The following is a 21,012-nucleotide window of genomic DNA, read 5'->3' as shown; positions in this document are numbered from 1 at the left end:
TGTATGTATGTCACCTAGATCCATTGGTACGCTAAGACACATTCAAGGACTTATAGATTTTTAAAATAATGTTCTGGGAGAAAAGACACCCACCATGTCATTCATATCGTAGTGACCCTAGTGTTGATAAGCACGATTACCTCGTTCTAGTCCCTCGTTTCATTACAATATATTGTAGTTGGGGTTGCATAAATTCCGGTAACTTTCCTAAAATTCCCAAGTTGTCCAAAAATCCTGGTTAGAAGATTCCTGAAATCTGGAGGGAATAAGCAGGAAATCCGAAAACCTCCAACCAGGATTTCTGGAAAACCTGGACCTTTTGGAAAAGTTACCAGCATTCTTACAACCCTAATTGGAGTCTATTATTCCCACTCACCCTGTAGTCGCTGGCCGTTACGTAGAAGATGGGCTGGAACGCAAGCCAGATGATACAGGTGGTGTACATGGTGAACCCAATGAACTTGGCCTCGTTGAAGTTCTCGGGGCACTTCCTGGTCTTGAAGGCATAGACCGTGCAGAGGACGATGAGGATGCAGTTGTAGGCCAGAGCAGCCAGCATGCTGGAGTCCTTACTGTTGCACTTCAGGGTGACTATATCCCTCCTCTCGGGGCTCACCTCCATAGAATTAAATAGAATAGAATAGTATTAGCTATATTGAGTAGTGAACAGTATATTCATATAGAAAAGTATTATATCTCTATGCTTATGTGACAGGCGTCACTGTCATTGTGCTTGCTTAACAGTATAGCTTCCATCTCTGTCCCTCACTGGGATCCTCTGCCTTGCAAACACACATGACTGCCTGCTTGACAACATCTTATTACTCTATAGAAAAGCAAATTATTTGACAGCGTGAGTGGAAACATTTCAGGCTGGGGAGTGAGATTAGGAATCCAACTCTGTTACACCCACCTCCTTCCTGACGCCAGGCATCTCCACCAGGAGCCAGACCAAGGCCACCAGGAGCTGACAGGAGATCAGCCCGCCGCAGATAGCCACCTGGGAGGCCGGGCTGATGAACCGTGGCCGTGTGGCCCCGTCCTTCACCCCGCTGAAGATCCGCGCGATGCGGTTGGTCTTGGTGAGGAGCGCCGAGTAGCACACAGCGAAGGAGGTACCCAGGCCGAGTCGACGTAGGGTACACACGGCCGTCGAGGGCTTGGCAATGTAGATGAAGGTCATGCTGTAGCACATCAGGACCCCGAGTAGGAGGATATAGGACAGCTCCCGGCCGCTGGCTTTGACCACTGGGGTGTCATTATGTTTGAAGAACAGGCCCACCACGGAGAGGGTACACAACATGCCCAGGCAGGAGATGGTGACCGGCCCAATGGCCCAGGCATCCTAAATCAAATCAAGGTTTATTTAAAGTGTTATTTCACATGTGAAAGTCGCAAAACACTTCACATACAGTGGGGAAAAAAAGTATTTAGTCAGCCACCAATTGTGCAAGTTCTCCCACTTAAAAAGATGAGAGAGGCCTGTAATTTTCATCATAGGTACACATCAAATATGACAGACAAAATGAGAAGAAAAAAAATCCAGAAAATCATATTGTAGGATTTTATATGAATTTATTTGCAAATTATGGTGGAAAATAAGTATTTGGTCAATAACAAAAGTTTCTCAATACTTTGTTATATACCCTTTGTTGGCAATGACAAAGGTCAAACGTTTTCTGTAAGTCTTCACAAGGTTTTCACACACTGTTGCTGGTATTTTGGCCCATTCCTCCATGCAGATCTCCTCTAGAGCAGTGATGTTTTGGGGCTGTCGCTGTGCAACACAGACTTTCAACTCCCTCCAAAGATTTTCTATGGGGTTGAGATCTGGAGACTGGCTAGGCCACTCCAGGACCTTGAAATGCTTCTTACGAAGCCACTCCTTCATTGCCCGGGCGGTGTGTTTGGGATCATTGTCATGCTGAAAGACCCAGCCACGTTTCATCTTCAATGCCCTTGCTGATGGAAGGAGGTTTTCACTCAAAATCTCACGATACATGGCCCCATTCATTCTTTCCTTTACACGGATCAGTCGTCCTGGTCCCTTTGCAGAAAAACAGCCCCAAAGCATGATGTTTCCACCCCCCATGCTTCACAGTATGTATGGTGTTCTTTGGATGCAACTCAGCATTCTTTGTCCTCCAAACACGACGAGTTGAGTTTTTACCAAAAAGTTCGATTTTGGTTTCATCTGACCATATGACATTCTCCCAATCCTCTTCTGGATCATCCAAATGCACTCTAGCAAACTTCAGACGGGCCTGGACATGTACTGGCTTAAGCAGGGGGACACGTCTGGCACTGCAGGATTTGAGTCCCTGGCGGCGTAGTGTGTTACTGATGGTAGGCTTTGTTACTTTGGTCCCAGCTCTCTGCAGGTCATTCACTAGGTCCCCCCGTGTGGTTCTGGGATTTTTGCTCACCGTTCTTGTGATCATTTTGACCCCACGGGGTGAGATCTTGTGTGGAGCCCCAGATCGAGGGAGATTATCAGTGGTCTTGTATGTCTTCCATTTCCTAATAATTGCTCCCACAGTTGATTTCTTCAAACCAAGCTGCTTACCTATTGCAGATTCAGTCTTTCCAGCCTGGTGCAGGACTACAATTTTGTTTCTGGTGTCCTTTGACAGCTCTTTGGTCTTGGCCATAGTGGAGTTTGGAGTGTGACTGTTTGAGGTTGTGGACAGGTGTCTTTTATACTGATAACAAGTTCAAACAGGTGCCATTAATACAGGTAACGAGTGGAGGACAGAGGAGCCTCTTAAAGAAGAAGTTACAGGTCTGTGAGAGCCAGAAATCTTGCTTGTTTGTAGGTGACCAAATACTTATTTTCCACCATAATTTGCAAATAAATTCATTAAAAATCCTACAATGTGATTTTCTGGATTTTTTTTCCTCAATTTGTCTGTCATAGTTGACGTGTACCTATGATGAAAATTACAGGCCTCACTCATCTTTTTAAGTGGGAGAACTTGCACAATTGGTGGCTGACTAAATAATTTTTCCCCCCACTGTAATATTTTTTTTTAAAGGGAAGAAAATTTGAGAAAAATAAGGGAGAGGGAAAACAGTGACAGTACCTCCCAGCGGATGTACTCCTCTGGCAGGTCGAAACAGCCTGTCAGGTTGGCCTGGGGCCACTGGCCGAAGCTGCAGTCTGCACAGGTGAACTCATCCAGCAGGTACTGGTAGGGCTGGCAGGGGGAAAGGAAGTGTATAGTCCCAAATATATGGTTTGTAGCTGTTCAGTAGTTGTTAAACTAACTATCAACAATATTTCAACTAAAGAAACATTATGATATGAAGAAAATGTATTTCAGAAGAACAGAAAATGAGTAGGTCTACTGTAGGCCTATGTTATCTGGCTAGGCTCCATGCTATAGGCTGTAGGCTTGTTCATTTAGCAGACAAGATATGCGTAGAAGTCCGGTGCCATTATTTTTAAAATCTGATTTTATAGAAAGAAGAATACCATTGAACAGCTGAATGAAATAGAAAGGAGCGAGTGCACAGGTCCTATATGCTAGATTTATAGTTATTTGTCAACTTTAGTTGTGAATGATACAAACCTTAGAATGTCATATATGGGCTGCATTGTGCTACTATAGGTTATTGATGATTTGAGAAAGTAGCAAAAAAGCTTGCGCTCTGTTCCTTGCCTCAGGCTGCACAGCTGTTCTCTCATCAAGTGATAATATGATGTCGGTGGTCGGTGGTCGGGAGAGGTTGTGTTTTCTCTAGCAGGAGGTAAGCTTGGCTTCTTATATGATGTTGAGTAAAGCTTAAACCATGTATTTAGATTGTAGGTAGGTATTGTAGTCAGGTATTATAGGTAGTTTACTTAGGTAGTTATTGTAGGTTATTGTAGGTTATTGTAGGTAATTATTGTAGGTAAGTATTGTATTCGGCGGACCCCGGCGAAGCACGAGTGCTAGCTAACCCACTACTTGGACCAACAAAGCTAGCTAGCTAGCGGGTAGCTACTGGTAACTTTTAGCAACTGTGGTTAGTTGTTTCCAATGTTATTTCACGCTTAAGAGTACCTGTAATTGAGCCAGCTAGCTGCCTACCATTCAGCTGTTTTTCTAACCTCATTATCCGAGGCATTAACGTTAGGTGGTTGGTAGCTGCTGTACTTAATTACAGCTACTGATTGCAGTCTGCCACCCAGATAGCTGGCGTTGGGTAAGTTTGGCTTTATACATAGCTTGGGCTTTGTCGAGTAAGGCTTAAACTATGTATTTAGATTGTAGTTAGATATTATAGGTAGGCATCGTGGGCTGTATATTATTAGGTATTATAGGTAGGCATCGTGGGCTGTTGTGGGTAGTTGTTGTATGTAGTTATTGTAGGTTACTTTTGTATTCGGCGGTGCCGGGTGTAGCACGAAGCTAGCTAGCTAACTCACCTCCTGGACTAGCTGGCTAGTAGCTATTAGCAACGGTAGCAACTAAATACAATATCCTTTTAGCCAGCTACATTCGTTCGCAGCGACGCCGTTTTTCAAACAAAGTCAACACAGCAGCCATTGCTAGCTAGCCAACACTACCAGCTAGCTGTACTGTAGTAGCTAAATAAAATATATTTGTGCTAGCTAGCCAACGTTTAATCATTGCTGCGTTATGAAAGAACTAGACACGGACACAAATTATCTGTTTAGTGTGATAACACACTATTGGTAGTTTGTTGTAACCAAGTATTGGTGCTAAACTGTGTGTTATTGGATGCTAGCATGCTAGTTAGCTATGGCGTCATAGTTAGCTAGCTGAATAAAGTAAGTTGAGTCTAGTCCTTGAAACATTGAACCGCTGTAGTTTACAACAATTCTAATTTCTAAAGTGGAAGTTGGGAGAGTTTTATTCAGGTGGTTCAGTGAAACAATTATAGTTTCTGAGGTGGAAGTTGGGAGAGTTATATTTTTTTGGTGAGGGAGGCCTTGCTCTCTCCTTTCCCAGATGTTTAGTTAATTTCATTCCGATCTCCTCTGCATTATTGTAGCCATCTGCTACAGCCTGTCAACTATGCCTCTGCCTATCCCTGTTCTCTCCTCTCCGCACAGGCTACACAAACGCCTCACACCGCGTGGCTGCTGCCTCTCTAACCTGGTGGTCCCTGCACGCACCACACACCTGGAGTTCCAGGTCTCAGGCAGCCTCTGGAACTGCCGTTCTGCTGCCAACAAGGCTGACTTCATCCCAGCCTATGCTACCCTCCAGTCCCTCGACTTCCTGGCGCTGACGGAAACATGGATTACCACTGAAAACAATGCTACTCATACTGCTCTCTCCTCGTCTGACCATGTGTTCTCGCATACCCCGAGAGCATCTGGTCAGAGGGGTGGTGGCACAGGAATCCTCATCTCTCCCAAGTGGTCATTCTCAATTTTTCCCCTAACCCATCTGTCTATCTCCTCATTTGAATTCCACGCTGTCACAGTCACTAGCCCATTTAAGCTTAATATCCTTGTCATCTATCGCCCTCCAGGTTCCCTTGGAGAGTTCATCAATGAGCTTGACGCCTTAATAAGTTCCTTTCCTGAGGATGGCTCACCCTTCACAGTTTTGGGGGATTTCAACCTCCCTACGTCTACATTTGACTCATTTCTCTCTGCCTCCTTCTTTCCACTCCTCTCCTCTTTTGACCTCACCCTCTCACCGTCCCCCCCTACTCACAAGGCAGGCAATACGGTTGACTTCATCTTTACTAGATGTTGCTCTTCTACTAATCTCACTGCAACTCCCCTCCATGTCTCCGACCACTACTTTGTATCCTTTTCTCTCTCGCTCTCCTCCAACACTACTCACTCTGCCCCTACACAGATGGTAACGCGCCACCGCAACCTTCGCTCTCTCTCTCCCACTACTCTCTCCTCTTCCATCCTATCATCTCTTCCCTCTGCTCAATCCTTCTCCCTCCAATCTCCTGATTCTGCCTCCCTCAACCCTCCTCTCCTCCCTTTCTGCATCCTTTGACTCCCTGTGTCCCCTATCCTCCCGGCCGGCTCGGTCCTCCCCTCCAGCTCCGTGGCTTGATGACTCATTGCGAGCTCACAGAACAGAGCTCCGGGCAGCTGAGCGGAAATGGAAGAAAACTAAACTCCCTGCCGACCTGGCATCTTTTCCTCCCTCCTCTCTACATTTTCTTCATCTGTTTCTGCTGCTAAGGCCACTTTCTACCACTCTAAATTCCAAGCATCTGCCTCTAACCCTAGGAAGCTCTTTGCCACATTCTCCTCACTGCTGAATCCTCCCCCCTCCTCCCTCTCTGTGGATGACTTCGTCAACCACTTTGAAAAGAAGGTTGACGACATCCGATCCTCGTTTGTTAAGTCTAATGACACTGCTGGTCCTGCTCACACAGCCCTACCCTATGCTTTGACTTCTTTCTCCCCTCTCTCTCCAGATAAAAATCTTGCTACTAGTGACTGCAGGCCGCCCAACAACCTGCCCGCTTGACCCCATCCCCTCCTCTCTTCTCCAGACCATCTCCGGTGACCTTCTCCCCTACCTCACCTCGCTGATCAACTCATCCTTGACCGCTGGCTATGTCCCTTCCGTCTTCAAGAGAGCGAGAGTTGCACCCCTTCTCAAAAAACCAACACTCGATCCCACTGATGTCAACAACTACAGACCAGTATCCCTTCTTTCTTTTCTTTCCAAAACTATTGAGCGTGCCGTCTTTAGCCAACTCTCTTGCTATCTCTCTCAGAATGACCTTCTTGATCCAAACCAGTCAGGTTTCAGGACTGGTCATTCAACTGAGACTAATCTTCTCTGTGTCACGGAGGCTCTCCGCACTGCTAAAGCTAACTCTCTCTCCTCTGCTCTTGTCCTTCTAGACCTGTCTGCTGCCTTTGATACTGTGAACCATCAGATCCTCCTCTCCACCCTCTCCGAGCTGGGCATCTCCGGCGCGGCTCACTCCTGGATTGCGTCCTACCTGACCGGTCGCTCCTACCAAGTGGCGTGGCGAGAAGCTGTCTCCGCACCACGTGCTCTCACCACTGGTGTCCCCCAGGGCTCAGTTCTAGGCCCTCTCCTTTTCTCCCTATACACCAAGTCACTTGGCTCTGTCATATCCTCACATGGCCTCTCCTATCATTGCTACGCTGACGATACACAACTAATCTTCTCCTTTCCCCCTTCTGATAACCAGGTGGCGAATCGCATCTCTGCATGTCTGGCAGACATATCAGTATGGATGACGGATCACCACCTCAAGCTGAACCCTGGCAAGACGGAGCTGCTCTTCCTCCCGGGGAAGGACTGCCCGTTCCATGATCTCGCCATCACGGTTGACAACTCCGTTGTGTCCTCCTCCCAGAGTGCGAAGAGCCTTGGCGTGACCCTGGACAACACCCTGTCGTTCTCCGCTAACATCAAGGCGGTGACCCGATCCTGCAGGTTCATGCTCTACAACATTCGGAGAGCACGACCCTGCCTTACACAGGAAGCGGCACAGGTCCTAATCCAGGCACTTGTCATCTCCCGTCTGGATTACTGCAACTCGCTGTTGGCTGGGCTCCTTGCCTGTGCCATTAAACCCCTACAACTCATCCAGAATGCCGCAGCCCGTCTGGTGTTCAACCTTCCCAAGTTCTCTCACGTCACCCCCCTCCTCCGCACACTCCACTGGCTTCCAGTTGAAGCTCGCATCCGTTACAATACCATGGTGCTTGCCTATGGAGCAGTGAGGGGAACGGCACCTCCGTACCTTCAGGCTCTGATCAGTCCCTACACCCAAACGAGGGCATTGCGTTCATCCACCTCTGGCCTGCTGGCTCCCCTTCCTCTGCGGAAGCATAGTTCCCGCTCAGCCCAGTCAAAACTGTTCGCTGCTCTGGCACCCCAATGGTGGAACAAGCTCCCTCACGACGCCAGGACAGCGGAGTCACTCACCACCTTCCGGAGACATTTGAAACCCCACCTCTTTAAGGAATACCTGGGATAGGATAAAGTAATCCTTCTACCCCCCCCCAAAAAATAAAAATAAAAAAGTAAAGTGGTTATCCCACTGGCTATATGGTGAATGCACCAATTTGTAAGTCGCTCTGGATAAGAGCGTCTGCTAAATGACGTAAATGTAAATGTAAATGTAATATTTTCTTTCACCAGTCAGACTATTCTCAATTTAATCTTGTCTTTACTAATATGTAAAACTAGTTTCGATTTAGAATGGCCCATTATCAAATGGGCAGGAACAGGGGCAGGAGGAAAAATACATGTAATATTCACTCAGATAGCGAATGGAGGCCGCGCTTTCCCGCCGGTCTGTTTTGTAGGTTACTTCGGTTTTATAACGGAGCTGTGCTTAATATGAGCAGCTGAGAAATAAATATAAGAACACTTATTTCACTCCACGCATCAACCACTGTTTGAGGAGCATGCTCTCGCTGCCCGACAGGCGATATTCCGCCCAAACTCTGTATGCCATGGGCTCTCCAACCTTGTTACTGCAGCTACCCAGTGCTTAATTTGGGAAACCAAGTGAAATCTGTTCAGGAACATCAATAGTAACACGTTTTCGCAACAAAACATATTTCACTAAACTGTTGACAGCCCGTCTGCATGCTCGACAAAGGAATAAAGGAGAGAGGAGAAGATGGAAATGCATGGTGGTGAGATATTCTGTATAACTGAAGGTATTGTGTCACTCAATTAATTATGAAAATATAAAAAATCCCCTATTACTAAGCTATTCAAAATTAAACACAAATGCACTAATTGTAGGCTAAATGTAAGCCGCCTTGCACAATCAATGAACCAACAGCATCTCCTAGGGCTATATGTTCTCTCCCAGACTCGTGATAGACATTTTGGTGTGTAGCATAAGGTAACAAGTCCATCCAGTATGAACAATAATACAGTCCACACTCAAAGGCTAGACCAATTATGTACCAAGGACATCTTAAATCAGTTTTGTTTCATGTTTTTCTGCCATGTGTAATATCGGTAGGCAATGCATTGTATAATGGCACAATCATAATTTTAATTCAGTATTTTTTTTTAAAGTATTGGGCTCATAATCCTATGCATTTGCATATACTCTAATACACATATTGGTGTTTTGAATTAATCATCACCTTAGAAAGGCTGTCCATTTCGTTGTGTTAGGCTTTGAAACAACATCCACAAAAACCTTTTTTACACCAACCTGCTGTTGAACTTCTTTCTTCAAATTGATCATCACAGTGCGGTGAGTTTTGAAAGTATGTTTTCATGATAAGTGTTTGATGTGATTTTTGATTGCATTTGCATTGATATCAGAGTGGTTAGAGGGACAATAGAGCCCTGAGTACCAGGCCATTAAGACCTGATGGTAGTTAGCAAGTTGGGTAGTACCAAAGCATGTCCAGAGTGCATAAAAAGAGATCACATGGAATTTTACTGCAGTCATGACTCATCACTGCCAGTGTGGCAGTAATACGGTCATTGCAACAGCCCTATCCTAACCCTAAACTTCAAAAAAGAATGTAGTGTATTTTCAACTCGCAGAAATGAATGGCGCCGGGCGGAACACACCCTCAAAGTGAGCTGATGACTAATGGAAGATAAACTATACAATGATTTTTTAAAAATAATCTCTTACATTCATCTCTCCTTGCTTGTGGATGTATTACCTGGCAGGGGATGCAGATCCAGCAGCACACGTCTCCAGGCTGCATGCTCTTCACCTCGTTCTTCCTACAGGGGTCGCTGCACTGGGAGGTGGGGGGCCCCTCGCCCGGGCCCCTCCATGGCACCTGGCTGGTGTTTAGGATGAGGCCCTGGGCCCAGTAGCCCACCTTTAGAAAACAGGACAGGAGTGGAGAGATACTTTATTATCCATTTGGTTAAAAAATAAATGTGTCTACTGCCTTTTTCCCAACCCCCCCCACATACCTTCCTGTACACATATTTATTGTCCTCTTTGTGGTAGTGGAAGATGTTGTACCGGCCCAGACTGTCTCCGTAGGCATCGAAACGCACCATGTTCTCCGTGTCCGCAGGTCTGAAGGGAGCTGAGGGGAAACAGGAGAGAGGAGAATATTCAGCAAATCTTGTCTTTGAAGACAATGGAAATACATTTCAGAAATGCTTCTGTATTATTATTATTATTATTATAGGGTGTGATGCCTTCTTCAGGGTTTCAGATGAGGAGAAACAGAAATATATAAATGATGACATTTAAGAGGAAAGAAAAACACTCCCCTTTAGTTAGATATTGAGTTTTAATATGAGTCTCTAGTAAAACAATTTTCTCACAAACTTAGATGTTATGTAAATGTTTTATCTTTAATTCCTTTAATGCAAACATCCCTTCTTGAGGCATGTTCTTAAAATACTACAGGCTGCTTGCTAAGCATCTTACTCAGTCCCTATCTTTTACTGATGATCCCATAGATGTTTAATTTATGTTTTATCACTGCAAATTGAATCATCACCAAACCTTTCTCAACTCCACAGGGACATAACATAAACTGAGAAACCAATCTCACGCTCAATCCATATTAGCATTTGTTTCAAATTGCCCCAATTTGCCAATATTCATGATTAAATAAAACATTTAATACTCAATTATATTTAGACATCATTCTAGGAGAAGCTCAGGGGAATAATATGATTACTATGTGATTCTGAGCTGCTTGCAGAGCGTTTACGTTCTGTGTGTTATTACATGGAAAATAAGAAATGTAAGAATAGAACATTTCATAGACAGGTCCCCTGTAGCTCAGTTGGTAGAGCATGGCGCTTGCAACGCCAGGGTTGTGGGTTCGTTTCCCACGGGGGGCCAGTATGAAAATGTATGCACTCACTACCTGTATATTGCTCTGGATAAGAGCATCTGCTAAATGACTAAAATGTAAATTATGAGTGGCAAAGATACAGTTTCATTCTATTGTATATCTAAACCTGTGTGGTGAACGAAGTATAGGCTAACATTGTGATATAGCCAGTAATCAAGTCACCTGACCTTATATGGCTGTTAAGGCCATAGCAATTGAATTAGATTACCCACAGAATTGGGTGCACTCGATATGGCTGCCGGCCCACACATCATGGAACATTTACTAGAATGGGGATGGCCCCTTCTGGGAGTTCTATTTCTATTGTTAAGACTGCTTCACTCACCATCAAACTTGGCCTTGAGGATGAAGTCTCTATAGAACCTCTTCCCAGTGCCTGGCTTCATGGCATCACAAATCTTGGTGGCATTGGGTGGGCACACCGCCTGCCTCATATTATGCAGGGCATGAGCCATGGCATACACCGCGTTCACTACAAACATGATCTTGGACTCCTGCTCAAACTTGCCATCCCGCAGACTGTGTTCACTACAACCAGGCTCTGTGAGACTGCAGTCGAAGCGGTGCTCCCAGAATTCTCTGAACCAGGGGTTCCGTGTGTTGGTGTAGGGGTTCAGCTTGGTGAAGTAGTCTGCAAACTCCCGGATGGGGTAGGAGGCCAGCTCGATGGTGAAGGCCCCCTCGGCTGCCATCTCGCTTCCCCTCACCACGCTCTCCTGAAAATCATCCACATTTTATCACTAATTGGAATGAAAATATAACATTTCTTACTTAACTTACATGTGCAGTTACCAAAAATCACAATCACAAAACATGACATTTTAACGAAAACAGCAGTAAAATGACGGGAATCGATTATTATACAGGAATTGGTTCCTTAATTGTCAGTGAATCGGGTATCAACTATTTTTGAATGGACTCCCAGACCCTACCTGCGCCCCCCAGCCATCACTGGCCACCCAGGTGAAGGTGCTGTTCATGCGGGCGGCGGCCACCAGCAGCTCCCTGGCATCCTCACTGCGTGTGAACAGGATGACCACCTTGGCGTTGGACTTCTGCTGCAGCGAGCGGATCACCTGGTCATAGCTGAACCGGTTCATCGAGCGGCTCACCTGTTTGACCACCAAATTAATTATGCACCAGCTTATAATCATTGCATGTTACAATAAGACACTACTGAATCATTTACACTATATTAATTATTTAGCTGTGACAGGGGCAACAACAACAACAACAACAACAACAACAACAATAACCAAACAAACAAACAACAACCGGCAGACCTTAGCCGAGGTGGCGATGCAGATCTGGCGGGCGCGGGCCTCCTGCTGGAAGGCATCGATGCCCGTCTCGCCGTAGTCTCCCTCAGATGCCACGGTGGACACGTAGGTCCAGTTGAAGTAGCGCAGGATCTCGGCGATGGCCTTGGCCTGGTAGAAATCAGGTGGCACGGTGCGGGCGAAGTAGTCGTAGCGAGACTTGTCACTGAGCTTGGCGCTGGTGGAGGCATAGCTGATCTGAGGGATCTGGAAGAGGCGGAGGAGGTTGGCCACCTGCAGAGGGAAGGAGGTAGAGAGGGAGAGGGAGGGAGCGAGGGAGGGAGGGAGGGAAAGAAAGAAAGAAAGAAAGAAAGAAAGAAAGAAAGAAAGAAAGAAAGAAAGAAAGAAAGAAAGAAAGAAAGAAAGAAAGAAAGAAAGAAAGAAAGAAAGGGAGGGATGTAGGGAGAGAGGGAGTGGGAGGGGAGCGAGAGAGAAAGAGAGGGAGGGAGGGAGAGAGAGAGAGAGATAGAGAAAGAGAGGGAGGGAGGGAGGGAGAGAGAGAGAGAGAGAAAGAGAGGGAGGGAGGGAGAGAGAGAGAGAGAGAGAGAGAGAGAGAGAGAGAGAGAGAGAGAGAGAGAGAGAGAGAGAGAGAGAGAGAGAGAGAGAGAGAGAGAGAGGTATAAACTATGTCAGCTAGTCCCAGACATTGACCACCTACACTTATATGTGCAAAACACCGCAAGAGAGCTATTTCCTCATGTGAAATTCACATTGACTATGATCACCATATTTATCATTTAAATGACTCCCACAATGACAATGGCTGCAGCCTCTGTATGGTTGTAGGTGATACATATGATACACAGTGCCCGCCTTGGGTTAGGTGATCTCAACCGGCACACATATTTTACAATTAAACTAACAAAACAAATGCAGCACACCATTCTCTCTGTTTTCAGAGCTAATTTATCAGGGAGTGATATCAGCTCCGCAGCCCCAGTCCAAAGGTGTCTATGGCTGCTTCCAAAATGGCACCTTATTCCTTATATAGTGGCTCTGGTCAAAAGTAGTGCACTATATAGGGAATAGGGTGCTGTAGTGTCTAAACAGTTTATGACTTTGTTGATGTTTGCAAATGGTTTGTTAGAGGAAGTCTGTTAGGTGGCCTCCTGGGATTGGTTTATGGGAAAACACCCATATTATGTTACATAGGGCATAGGATATAAATACCATGATTGAAACAAAGGACGGAGAGTAACAACATATTAAGAGATTGGGCCGTTGTTCTTCAGATGTCTGCAGAAGTCTGTAAATTGACGCTGAAATCAAAGTACAGTGTCAGCGGATTCCTTGTTCTCACAGCATAAATAGCATCATTATTTAGTTACTACAGTGCCATTTGGGTTAGCAGCCTAGCAGATATCTTTAATATCTCTACACCTCAGAGGACCCTCTTAAGAAAATCTTCTGCTGTCCAAAACTGTCTATCTCTATATCTCTGCATCACCAGTCCAAAAATGTATATCTCTACTGTATCTCTGTACCTCGGTGGATTCTCTTTAGAAAAGCTTCTGCTGTCTACAGGGCCGGTTCCAGGTATAAGCAACATAAGCGACCGCTAGGGCCCATGGCAAAATGCGTAGAATTGACTCTAAAACTTCAATTTTTGTCTATCAGTTTGACATTGTAGATAGAGAGAAGTCACCAGCCAATGCCCCTTTCACGTCTCACACAATCTAACACTATCGCCAACCCTGTCTACAATGTCAGTTATCCACATTACCTGCAGCAAGAGCCACCCATCCCAATACAGATGGAAGAAATGGATAACAACCATATCTGTTAAATTATGTGATAACAACCAGTACTTTGAGATAAGAACTTTAGACGCTTGTTTTACCCAGCAGCTTAAAGCTGTCTAGTCCAGGCCAGACTCACTAACGCCGCCAGACAGGCAGACTGAGGTGTGTGTGTGTGTGTTTTGGAATCTACCGTTGATATTTCGACACCATAAGATTATTATGCCCCAAATAACTCAGACATCATCTATTGATCTACCATGTGGGAGCTATTGAAAGCGGATGTTGCTGAGAGGGACATAGGCCTAATCACATCATTGAATGGAACCGTATTATATTGTACCTCTGTGGAAAGCAGAACATGTTGAATGAATAGTCAACATCGATTAGTGTGCGTGTGTGTTTGTGTCTTTTTAGTTTTACTATCCTTGTGGGGTCCAGAAGTCCTCCCAAGTAAAACATTTCACCGGTCCCCACAAGGAAAATGGCTATTTTAGGCTTATGGGTTAGGTTTAGGGTTAGGGTTAGGGGTTAGGAGTTAGGGTTAGGTTTAGGGTTAGGGGTTTGGTGTTAAATTTAGGGTTAGGTTTAGGGGCTAGGGAAATAGGATTTTGAATGGGAATCAATTGTTTGGTCCCCACAAAGATAGTAAAACAAACGTGTGTGTGTGTGTGCGCGCTCAAGCATTTGTGTGTGTGTATGCCCATGTGTGTTCTTGTAACACCACTGTAACGATCACCTTCTCCCTCTAGCACATCAGGATGCCTTGGGGCTTCTACAGCCCTACCATTCCCATGGAGCTCATTTAACTCCTCCTCTCTCTTTCACACTAATCCACTTTCAGATGTTCATTATTTCACCAGCCTTCCCTTCACAACACATGACAATATAATAGTGACTTGATGGGAAAAGGAAGCCCCAAGATTCATTTTTCTAACTTTTTCGTTTACTAAGTAGTGGCCAGCATCCCTATAGTTTTTCGGCCAGTACATAAGAATATTATGAGACTGATATCTATCTTTATATGAGGAAATTAATCCAGTATTTGATACTTCTTGCACATCATTAATACACCCACAATGTTTTGCATTCTGTGAAGAATAGCCTACACTATACTGTATAATACTCTGTGTAGCATGTGTTGTGAGACACCCCATGCCGTGCTTCAGCTGTATGTTCTTCTGAGCACGTACTGAGCACATGTTGTTGTGTTACAGCATGAATTTAAAATGGATTCAATTGAGTTATTCTGTCACTGGCCTACACACAATACCCATAATGTCAAAGTGGAATTATGTTTTTCAAATTTTTTATTTTCACACAAATTAATTACAAATGAAAAGTCAAAATGTCTTCAGTCAATAAGTATTCCACCCTTTGTTATGGCAAGTCTAAATAAGTTCAGGAGTAAACATTTGCTTAACAAGTCACATAATACGTTTCATGGACTCACTCTGTGTGCAATAATAGTGTTCAACATGGTTTTTGAGTGACTATCTCATCTCTGTACTCCATACATAGATATTATCTGTAAGGTCCCTCAGTCGAGTAGTGAATTTTAAACACAGATTCAACCACAAAGGTCTTTCAATGTCTCGCAAAAGAAGGGCACCTATTGGTCGATGGGTAACTTTTTTTTTATCCCTTTGAGCATAGTGAAGTTATTAATACACTTTGGGTGGTGTATCAATATACCCAGCCACTACAAAGATACAGGCACCCTTCCTAACTCAGTTGAGGGAGAGGAGGGCAACCACTCAGGGATTTCACCATGAGGCCAATGGTGACTTTAAAACAGTTACAGAGTTTAATGGCTGTGATAAGAGAAAACTGAGGCTGGATCAACATCATTGTAGTTACTCCACAATACTAACCTAATTGACAAAGTGGAAAGAAAGAAGCCTGTACAGAATAAAAATATTCCAAAACATGCATCCTGCTTGCAACAATGCACTAACATAAAACTACAAAAAATGTGGCAAAGCAATTCACTTTTTGTCCTGAATACAAAGTGTTATGTTTGGGGCAAATTCAATACGACACATTACTGAGTACCATTCACCATATTTTCAAGCAAAGTGGTGGCTGCATCATGTTATGGGTATGCGTGTAATCATTAAGGACTGGGGAGTTTTTCAGGATAAAAAATAAACCGAATGGAGCTAAGCACAGGCAAAATCCTAGAGGAAAACCTGGTTCAGTCTGCTTTCCACCAGACACTGGGAGAGGAATTCACCTTTTAGCAGGACAATAACCTAAAACACAAGGCTAAATCTACACTGAAATTGCTTACCAAGAAGACAGTGACTTAAATCTACTTGAAAATCTATTGCAAGATCTGAAATGGTTGTCTATCAACTATCAATAACCAGTTTGACAGAGCTTGAAGAAGTTTTAAAAGAATAATGGGAAAATGTTGCACAATCCAGGTGTGGAAAGCTCTTAGAGACTCACCCAGAAAGACTCACAGCTGTAATCACTGCCAAAGTATTGACTCAGGGGTGTGAATACTTATGTAAATTACATATTTCTGTATTTCATTTTCAATAAATTCACAAAAATGTCTAAAAACATGTTTTCACTTTGTGATTAGTGGGTATTGTGTGTAGATTGGTGAGGGAAAAAATATATTTAATCAATTTAGAATTCAGGCTGTAACACAACAAAATGTGGAATAAGTCAAGGGGTATTAATACTTTCTGAAGACACTGTATGTGGCTTTTTTGATGCTCTATGACTATACAACACTGACTCTGAACTGATTACTTATTCTGAGCACATATGGCCCATGTGTGGCTTGGTTATGTGATGTGATATGGTGGTCATTGTGCTCTCGTCAACCAGATAGGCCTAGAGTATATCCTCATGTGAGACCCAGCAATTCATTTTTGTCCACTCTAATGGACATTGGGTTTTGGTCTGTATCTTTGAGGCCCATACATGCCTCTATGTTAAGTCCTGTTGTACCTTTGAGAGGACATTCTGGGCTTTTCAATGATATCACATGTGTGGGGGTGTGACCTGGATAACTTTCTCTTCCTGGTTTTTCAAAACGGCTGCCAAACACAATTAGCACATTTTATCGTAGAAGAAGGTGAGTGTGTGTAATTGTGTAATTATAATTTTTGTGAGTTTGATATTCAAATTCCTTGTAGTAAGTAAATATCTCAGGAATAGTGTAGTGAGTTTTCAGGGCAGTGTAATATTTTTTAGAAGAGCTTCTTAATGTCCTTTGTAGTGGACATTAGGATGTGCTAACTGTTTTTTTTAACCTACTGTAACCATTTACTGTAAAGTTAAATTGTTCATATTTACTATAAACCGATTCCTTATGACCACTACAGTGCACATACAATAAAACATAATTAAAAGAAGAAGGGGAAGAAACAGGGGTCATATGGGGAGAAATGGGGGATACAGTAAAGAGAGAGGGTGTATATGTGTGTGTGTGTATGTGTGTGTGTATGAGAGTGTGTGTGTGTGTGAGAGAGAGAGAGAGAGAGAGAGAGAGAGAGAGAGAGAGAGAGAGACAGAAATTGAGTAAATATTATGTACTGTATTTAGACAGGTGTAGTGCAATGCTCCCTCTGGACAACAATACATGTCCTTTTGTAATGAACATCAGGATGTGCTAACTGGTTTTTTTAACCTACTGTAAAGTTGTTAATATTTACTGTAAACCGATTCCTTATTTCCACTACAGTGCACATACAATAAAACATTATACAAAATATTTATTCCCCCCAAAAATGTGGGTAGATTTTTTTTTTTCACCCCAAACACGTTTTTTTTCTGGGTCTCAGGAGGATAATATGCTAATGAGCAGAGTATACTCCTACAAACAAGTCTTCCCATTTGTGTCAGGAATAGAAAGAACAAAAAGACTAACAAAACAATTAAATAAAAACAAAACAATAGCTTCAAAATAAATGTACTGCTTATTGCCTACCTACACTGTAGTCAACATTCCTACAGTCCTATAGATGGCATCTGGGGGCTTACAGCTGATTGAGAGATTTTGTCCTCCATATATCTGGGGTATTTCATCTCAAGGACACTGTTGCATAAATAAACATCAGTGCATCAAAGTGGATGGACATAAGACAAGCTGGAGAGAGCAGAGATCAGTCAGTATGGTGAGTGCAACACTAACATTCTCTGTGGAGTGTGCCTCCCTAGAGGGTTTCTCTATAAACTGACCATAGAGTTGGATAGAGGGCGCACTTCCCACAAAAACTTCATTGGGCTGTCCATGTTGTCACCAATGTGATAATGGCAAAGATAGAGGATGGGCTCTCTTCCTACCTCGATGGAGTTGACTGACATTAACCCTGATCTCAGAACAGTCTTGTGCTTAACCCACTCTGACAGTTCCATTTAAAACATCCTGTAGACCACAGGCCTGGGGGAACAGCAGGCACACTACTGGTTCCAGAGGAGAAATTGAGTAAATATTATGTATTTACGCAGGCGTAGTGCAATGCTCCCTCTGGACAACAGCAGTCCATTCCATGTCCTCCTTCTGTACACTATTGTACACATATAGCGCGGAACAGAAGGTGGACTGAAATATGAATCCACTGAGAGCATTAAACTATAACATATCATTAATAGAGCACTAAATAAAACACATATTTGAAGGTCTTGTTAACGTGAATAAATGAATGTTAGTATTCATTGGCAATTTCTATCAATACATTAGATACAGTAGCAAACATTCATTATAGTTAGTTGGATTGGTTCCCTGTCTTTGCAACCGTTTTAAGCACAAGAGAGTACAAGGCAGCATGGACCGACAATGACATCGACAGCTCTCATTATCTGACATTTTTATACATTATTCCACTGTATGTATCCGACTACACTGAGGCAGGTAGTCACACATGCATGGGTCTCACATCCTCCACCACTCTCAGACAGACAGTGAAGTGTCAGTTAGCTGTCACCAGCAGAAACTGAAAAAGGGATCAGGATACCACTGGAGTGTGTGACAGTAACTGTCTGTGTATGCCTTTCTGTACTCACTTTACTCTCCCTTTCTCATTTTTACATTTACGTCACTTAGCAGACGCTCTTATCCAGAGCGACTTACAGTTAGTGAATACATATTTTTTTTATACTGGCCCCCCGTGGGAATCGAACCCACAACCCTGGCGTTGCAAACGCCATGCTCTATCAACGGAGCTACATCCCTGCCGGCCATTCCCTCCCCTACCCTGGACGACGCTGGGCCAATTGTGCGCCGCCCATGAGTCTCCCGGTCGCGGCCGGCTGCGACAGAACCTGGATTCGAACCAGGATCTAGTGGCACAGTTAGCACTGCGATGCAGTGCCTTAGACCACTGCGCCACTCAGGAGTACCTCCTTTACTCTTTATCGCTCTCTCTTTATCTCTCTCTCTATTCCTCTTTCTGTCTCTTTCCGAGGGACAACTAGGAACACCTCAGCTGCCTTAGACCCTTATCACGGTTTCAATTTACCAATTAAATCTTAGTGTGCAGAAATCAAACTTTCAGCTACTTAACCTTTAATTGACCTAGTTTCTTTATTCAATTTGTACTTAAACTCTAATATGATCAGGATAGACTGTAGTATTGAGACAGAGAGTTTAAAATGCTAGCTGAGTGAATAGCATCCCCCTTACTGCTGCTTTAACGCTGGCCAGGCCCAAAGGGTGTTACATACTGTATTTGTTCATGTAAGAGTGTTCCATCATCACACCTCTGGCAACCTCCAGTTATTTCAGATATAAAATATTGATATGAAAATATGTGTTGCAGCAAATATATGTTTAAAAAACCAACTAATTGGATTCAAAATATAATTACTAACAAACTCCCTGGTTAGCTTTTAAGCTTAACTGATAGAATGTGAGTCTTTGCAGCTTATAAATCCATCATTGACATTGCAGTCCTTTAAGGGTTGAGAGTTTGAGTTATAAATTGCTTCCCTATACATACATGAGACTACATAGACAGAATTCACCTGAGACTGTTTGAGAGCTAGAAGTTCCAGTTATAGGTACAGTAATCCTTGTTAACCCAGAACTAAAGTCTCACGTAATTGGTCAGCTGTTCGATTAAGTTCTGTGTCCATATGTCACGCCCTGGCTCTGGGGACTCTTAAATGTTGAGCCAGGGTGTGGATTTGCTATGTTTAGTTTTTCTATGTTTTTGTTCTAGATCGTTTGATCTATGTTGGCCAGGGTGGTTCCCAATCAGAGGCAGCTGTAGCTCGTTGTCTCTGATTGGGGACCATACTAAGGCAGCCTGTTTTGCACTAGTCTTTGTGGGATCTTGATCCGTAAAGGTTTGTTGTGTTATAACCTCAGGACTTCACGTATCGTTTGTTTGTTGTTTTTGTCGTTCAGTACGTTAAATAAAAGTATGTACGCTTATCACGCTGTGCCTTGGTCCTTGTCTTCAGTCAACGATCGTGACACCATACCTGTTAAGAGAAGAGATGAAGAGATGCTAGAATGAGGAGCGGAACCGGAATCCGGAATGTGGAGTTTTCCCCTCCCCTTCCGAAATTCGAAAGATGCTAACACCTGCAAAATTGTGATTTGTTCAAATAACCTGTGACAAAAAACCCAAACCCCGGAACTACTGCTGCTCGTTATCCCACACATCCCATTCCTTCCCAACATATTCTATGGTACCAGTTATGTTTACGTAGCTCTGTCCACGAGAGATTATAGGTACAGGCATGATGCCATATACAAAGAAGACTACAGTTTCAGTTAAGGTTTCTGTATCCCTATACGTAAAGAAGACAATGGAAAGGATGCATCTATACATCCATATATACATCCATCTATGCATTCTTCAATACATCCATATATACACCCATATACAGTGAGGGAAAAAAGTATTTGATCCCCTGCTGATTTTGTACGTTTGCCCACTGACAAATAAATGATCAGTCTATAATTTTAATGGTAGGTTTATTTGAACAGTGAGAGACAGAATAACAACAACAAAATTCAGAAAAACGCATGTCAAAAATGTTATAAATTGATTTGCATTTTAATGAGGGAAATAAGTATTTGACCCCCTCTCAATCAGAAAGATTTCTGGCTCCCAGGTGTCTTTTATACAGGTAAACAAGCTGAGATTAAGAGCACACTCTTAAAGGGAGTGCTCCTAATCTCAGCTTGTTACCT

The 21,012-nt window shown here is 43.6% G+C and overlaps 1 protein-coding gene across 3 annotated transcripts in view; it reads right to left on the bottom strand.

The window, feature by feature from the left end:
- Positions 1-21,012, bottom strand: part of LOC121578151 (metabotropic glutamate receptor 2-like) — a 108,831-nt gene that overhangs the window by 6,797 nt on the left and 81,022 nt on the right. For all 3 annotated transcript variants that reach the window (XM_045223780.1, XM_045223779.1, XM_045223781.1), the window contains exons 3-10: positions 12,073-12,342; positions 11,722-11,901; positions 11,115-11,505; positions 9,885-10,003; positions 9,623-9,787; positions 3,084-3,197; positions 914-1,345; positions 377-616 (exon numbers count right to left, since the gene is read on the bottom strand). In XM_045223780.1, the coding sequence (XP_045079715.1) occupies positions 377-616; positions 914-1,345; positions 3,084-3,197; positions 9,623-9,787; positions 9,885-10,003; positions 11,115-11,505; positions 11,722-11,901; positions 12,073-12,342 (1,911 nt within the window). The remainder of the gene's footprint in view (positions 1-376; positions 617-913; positions 1,346-3,083; positions 3,198-9,622; positions 9,788-9,884; positions 10,004-11,114; positions 11,506-11,721; positions 11,902-12,072; positions 12,343-21,012) is intronic.

The sequence above is a fragment of the Coregonus clupeaformis genome, chromosome 12, assembly GCF_020615455.1.
Source record: "Coregonus clupeaformis isolate EN_2021a chromosome 12, ASM2061545v1, whole genome shotgun sequence".
NCBI classification, from domain to species: Eukaryota; Metazoa; Chordata; class Actinopteri; order Salmoniformes; family Salmonidae; genus Coregonus; species Coregonus clupeaformis.
Note: the sequence above shows the minus strand (reverse complement) of the source record. Positions and strands in the feature narration are given on the sequence as shown.